The 6,000-nt window shown below is 40.9% G+C and overlaps 1 protein-coding gene across 1 annotated transcript in view; it reads left to right on the forward strand.

Moving 5' to 3' along the window:
- The window catches only part of NGLY1 (N-glycanase 1), a 63,370-nt gene that overhangs the window by 28,627 nt on the left and 28,743 nt on the right, over positions 1–6,000 (forward strand). Inside the window, exon 5 of the mRNA XM_010846451.1 lies at positions 5,453–5,618. Coding sequence (XP_010844753.1) covers positions 5,453–5,618 — 166 coding nt within the window. The remainder of the gene's footprint in view (positions 1–5,452; positions 5,619–6,000) is intronic.

Raw genomic sequence — 6,000 nt, forward strand, 5'->3', positions numbered from 1 at the left:
CTAATGGGCTTGGGAAGCCTGTCCTTTACTGAAAAAGTAAACTTGCTGATCCAGCTTCCTCTGCCTTTATCATGTGGTTTGACAGAAATACACATCGTACTTGTTTTCTTAGAGAGTCTTAAAGGTCTCTCATCAGAAACCAAATAATTGAAATCCAAGTGTGATTAGTGAAGGAAAAAATCTTTTTAATCTAAAACAGAGATTTCACATTTTAAACTCTCATTTGTACTCCAAATAACTTTAACCGTTAAGCAATTAACTATTGCCTTATGTACATGGTTACCCAGCTGCTATAATTGCCATGCAATCAGCAAACTTCTATTTTTATGACTTAGTTTTTTTTGGCATTGTGCCAAAGAAATAAGGCAAGAAAATAACCTTTATTGTTCAAGATTGTTTGCATGCCATTAAATACCACAGTGAAGGGGGTAATTTCCACAGCGAAAAATACTAAATTGAAAATAAAAATTCTTTGGCTGAGTTCTTACCTTCCCAGCAAATGAAACTCTATGCTTGTGGGCGAAAAAAAAAAAATACAACTATAAAGGTCTCATCTTTATAGGAATTCTTTCAAATGGACGTGGAAAGCAATTATTCTCCAATGAAAAATAAATAAAATAAGAATGGACACATTCCGTTTGCGTCTGGATCAGTTCTGGTAAGACGCACTCTTGCCTGCTGTGAGTGCCCTGGGTTTCCCGCCCTTAGGTCTGCCCCAGCTCTGCCTCGTCTGCTGATGGAGTAAGTGTGCCTGCTGCTGCTGGAGGCCAGTCCTCCTCTGTGCCTGTGTTCCTCTCCTCTGCTCTCTGTGGGGTCACAGGTGGGCTGTGCAGTCGTGACCTGCCCCTTTTCTTGGAGATTCTTCTCAGGGGCTTTGAAACCTTGCTTTAGGCCAGTTTTCATCCAAGTTTGGACCATTGTTAGAATAGCCTGGGTATGCAGTATAGGCAAACCCCAGACTAGCTGAACCAGGAGAGAGGGAACTTGGAAACCTGCATTCTTCACAAACAGGTCAGTGGTTACCAGCATTTCCTGTAAGCTCTTAGACACAAGTCAACACACAAGTATCGCTAGATCCTGCCTTCGTGTATTTCTCATTTCCTCTTCACTGCAAGTTTCAGGGAGAGTCCCCAGTATCCACCCTTGTCTTTACTCCTCATGTTTGTCTAGCAGGTTTCCACACTTTATGTGCCCCTTCAGCAAAATATTTCTGAGCTTGTCCTCTCAATATATATTTATTTGTTTCTAAATTGTATACTTACATTAGTGTGCCATTGTACTGGATACATTGTAAAGCAGTGTACAGAGGCAGCAGAGGATGAGATGGTTAGATAGCACCACGGACTCAATGGACACAAACCTGAGCAAACTCTGGGATATAGCAGAGGACAGAGGAGCCTGGTGGGCTACAGTCCACGGCGCCTCAGAGCTGGACACGACTTAGCGATTGAGCGACACAAAAGAGGAGATAGGAAATAAGTAGTATTTTTAATTTAAAAAAATGATTTAACACTATCATTCAACTAATGTAGACCTAAGTCTGTATTTTAAATGCTCTTTTGACAATTTTGAATTTGGGAGGCTCACTTTATCAGATCTGAGTAGATTGTGATCTTTTTTCACATTAAAGTTTGGCTCTTCAAGGGGCTCATACTGAAAAAAAGACGCATTAGCCCTACCGTTTCTTCTTGTACACACTCCACACATTCTTACATAAGTACTAGCCTTATTGCTTTGAAATCCTTTTTAAGTCTTTAGGTCTTTGAAATCCTTTTTAAGTCAGGTTGAGGGTTAATTTAGTAAAAACTACGTAATATAATCTGCAAAGCCACTGAACCGGGCACATTTGAACCACAGAAGCTTGTAGTGCGATGAGAGCAAAAGTGGGAGTGGACGTGCCCCTGGTACCTCCACCCTGTGGGGCTTTCTTCCCTCGGGACGGCTTCTGTGGCTGGAGAGGGGCCACCACTGATCCACATGCTCAGTGTTATAATAACTTAGTTTAATTTGGGGGCACAAATGGTATAAATAGCAGTTGTAATATTTTCTGTCTGTATTCCAGCAGACCACTTTGTACAGCTCCTGGCCCATGTTGGGACACCACTTAAACCACTGAGTCTCCTACACTTTATTTTCCTTATTAACACTGTTGAAGAACTTATTACTGAGATCATCTCTGATCTCCATGCCCCTAAATTTAGTGGACTTTTTGGGTTCATTTTTACTTGACCGTTCATAGTTTTAAGCTCAATTGACCATTTCTTGGTTTTTTTCTCCTCTTGTAAGTGGTTCGACCATTGACCCAGTTGCTCTTACTGAAAATCTGTGGGTCATTCCCCTTGACTGCACGGTTCAGTCAGTGAAACCTGTTGATTCTACTTCGTCCATGATTCTGAATCCATTCTTTTCTACCACCTCAGTCCCCTACTGGTTCAAGCCTCTGCTCCCTCTGAGCTCAGCAGTGGTTTCACAGTGGGTCTCCTAAGACCTGCTTTCTCCCCACCTCAGCTGGAAGCTTGGAGAACATGAAGCTGGGCGTTTTACTCCCTTGCTCCTTAGGTCTCAGATAACTTTCTGTACAGTGGGAAGAGACAGGGAAGACCTGGCTGCTACCCAGCCCAGCTGCCTGCTTGGTGCGCTGCGCTCCAGACACCCTGACTTTCTGTCTGATCCCCCACTTTGCATGCTCCCTAGCTACCTACCTGCACGTTATCCCCTCTTCACAGGAATGGTCTTCTCCCTTCCCTGGTTACCAGCTGCTTCTCATCCTTCATATTTTATTACAGTATCACTTCTCCAGGGAAGTCTCATTAGAGCCCCTGTCAGGCAGTTACACTGTCCCCTATGTTTGCTTTATAGCTCTTCCCATACATATGAATAAACTAGCCGTTACATCCCCCATATCTAACAGATCATAAAGACTTTAAATATTTGAGTAAATTGGCATTGTTGTAGCAATATTTGTTTCTGTGTCCATAGACTTGTTAGCCTGTGAGGATAATGCCCTTGTCTGGCTTGGCCTCCATTATTTGTCTATCATCTAATACATTTACACACAAACACAAAATTTGTTGACTTACTGTGAAGATTCTGTCGTTATTTGTTCAGTGCCTTTCCCCCTTAGACCATAGAGTGATTGTCTGTTTTGTGCACACATGCCCAGTGCTTCCGGAGAAGGCGATGGCACCCCACTTCAGCACTCTTGCCTGGAAAATCCCATGGACGGAGGAGCCTGGTGGGCTGCAGTCCATGGGGTCGTGAAGAGTCGGACACGACTGAGCGACTTCACTTTCACTTTTCACTTTCATGCATTGGAGAAGGACATGGCAACCCACTCCAGTGTTCTTGGCCTGGAGAATCCCAGGGACAGAGGAGCCTGGTAGGAGGCCGTCTATGGGGTCACGCAGAGTCGGACACGACTGAAGCGACTTAGCAGCAGCAGCCCAGTGCTTCGTATACTGACATTATAGTCAGTATTTGGTATTTTTAAAATTAGTCTATTTCTGCCTTTTTCTATACACGTTTAATCCATTCCTATTTATGGTAATTCTAATATGTTTGAACTTAATTCTGACATTTTGTGTTTTGTATGTCCTTGTTTTTTCTTTTTTCTTCTATTTTTGTTTAAATGGATCAAGTTTTATTCCATTATGTTCCCTCCAAAAGTTAGAAAGTTAAATATCGTCTTTTAGTCTTCTGATTATTGTCTTAAAATTTTTAATGCAAATACTATTTTATATTTTTCTAGCATCTGTTCCCATCCCTGCCACCTTTCTTATGTGATTTTACTTTTTAATTATTTATTTATAACAAACAGAACTTAAGTTTTACTAGTTTGTTTAGTTTTTATTTAACTCACTTCTGCTTCTTTTATCCTGGGTTCTACTCTGTGGTGTTCTATTTATTTACTTTGGTTCTATTATGTTTTGGGGACACAGTAACTTTTGTAATAATTTTTTAAAATAGGATTTGGGAGTGATGTATTTTCTGCATTGTTACAGATCAGAAAATACATTGTTTTGCTCTTATTTGTAATTAGTTTACCTGGGTATGCGTTGTATGTTCTCATTTTCCCTCAGTATTTCAGAGATTGTGCTTCACTGTTGCCAGTGAGATGTCTGATATCATTGAAGGCTTTTAGTATTTGGCTTTTATCTTTACTATTGTTATCAAATGTCACTCACTCTTAGTTTAGTCTTTGTTCACCCCCCTCCCCATTCATACTGGCTCTTTCTTTAACCCTCAGAAATTTCCCATTATTTCTTTGAGAAGTGTTTCTCTCCCATTTTTTTCTACTCTAGTTTCTAGATATTTCCTGTTAGCTGGATTTGGGAAGTCTGAGTTTATCCTTGGTGTCTTTGTCCTTTTGTACCGTATTGTCAGAAAACCCTCTTCTCAGTCTTCTAATTGATTGATCACACAACTGTGTTTGTTTTGCTGTTTGACACACCGTCTGTGCTTTCTTCTTCATTTCAGTGTTTAAATTTTTAGTTTCCGAGATCTGTAGGTGTCTTTCTGTGACTCGAGTGTGCTCGTAACTTCTGAAGGTAGACGTCTTTTCGGCTCTTCTGCATTTGCTACCCTTGCTGCAGCGTTCCTCCTTCCCAGTGCACCGTCTCAGCAGTGCTGGTTGTTGTGGGCTCACGGGAGCTAAGAGCTCTTGCTAGCCTGTTGGTGAGCACTGCATCTGGTACTGACGACTAAGGGGGAGAGCAGGACGTGCCACCAGGTGGGCTGTGCCAGACCAGCACGGGTTCTGAGCTGGGACGCCTCTTTCCTTTTATAAATCTGGGCGTCCACCCTCACTGCTCAGAGATTCGCCTTTTCTGTGGAGAAGGAATGACCACAATGTTGAGCTGTCCCTGCTGCAGAGCCTGGCAGACTGCCTAACACTTACTCCAAGACCTCTTCCTGCTCTGTGAAGCCTCCCGCCCATCCCTCCTCAGGATTATTTTGAGAACTTTGTTTAGTTTTATAACCACTTTCTCTAGACGGCATATTGTCAATGTTTGTTCCTTTTGTCCATTTGTACCTGTCTTCTTTCAGGAATTTCTCAAAATTCCTGATCCCTTGAGATTAGTCCTTCTTAGCTAATGCTGTATAAAGGAAAAAAAAAAAAAAGATATTTGTCGGGACTTGAAGTAGAAAGAGCGGTCAGAAGCACTGCTCAGAGTGCTGTCTTGATCCAAGCTGTGGTCAAGAGTTCAACATATCCCTGTTTAAATACATCCTCGGTAACATCTATTCAGATGAAAATATAGACATATCTTAGACTGTGATACAGATGTGGCTGTCTTCTAGTACTAATTTTATAAAGGTTTTTGGTATAATTATTATATTTCAGTGAATCCATACATTCCTTTATCTATGAACTCATAGAAGCAATATTTTTTATTATATTATTTTTATAGCATATGAAGAAAAGCTAATTTCATTGTTTTCTTTCTGTTAGGTTGCTGACAATTCAGTCATTCTAAAAGTTCTTCGGTCCAACATTCAGCATGTACTGGTATATGAGAACCTTGCTCTCCAGGAGAAAGCACTGGCTTGTATTCCAGTCCAAGAACTGAAAAGGAGATCACAAGAAAAGTTGTCTAGAGCCAGAAAATTGGATAAAGGTAATGGCTTTACATAACCATTCATTGCTAAATATGCATCATTACTAAATCAACAAAAATGCTGAAATGGTGCCCTTTACTGTATATATTGTAAATAAGTAACCCAGTTCTATTTGGATTTTTAAGAAGTACAACAGTGATATAATTTTTTATTGCATATACCTCATGTACACTGCAGATGGTGATTGCAGCCATGAAATTAAAAGACGCTTACTCCTTGGAAGGAAAGTTATGACCAACCTAGATAGCATATTCAAAAGCAGAGACATTACGTTGCCAACAAAGGTCTGTCTAGTCAAGGCTATGGTTTTTCCAGTGGTAATGTATGGATGTGAGAGTTGGACTGTGAAGAAGGCTGAGCGCTGAAGAATTGATGCTTTTG

Source organism: Bison bison, unplaced genomic scaffold (assembly GCF_000754665.1).
Source record: "Bison bison bison isolate TAMUID 2011002044 unplaced genomic scaffold, Bison_UMD1.0 scf7180017864236, whole genome shotgun sequence".
NCBI classification, from domain to species: Eukaryota; Metazoa; Chordata; class Mammalia; order Artiodactyla; family Bovidae; genus Bison; species Bison bison.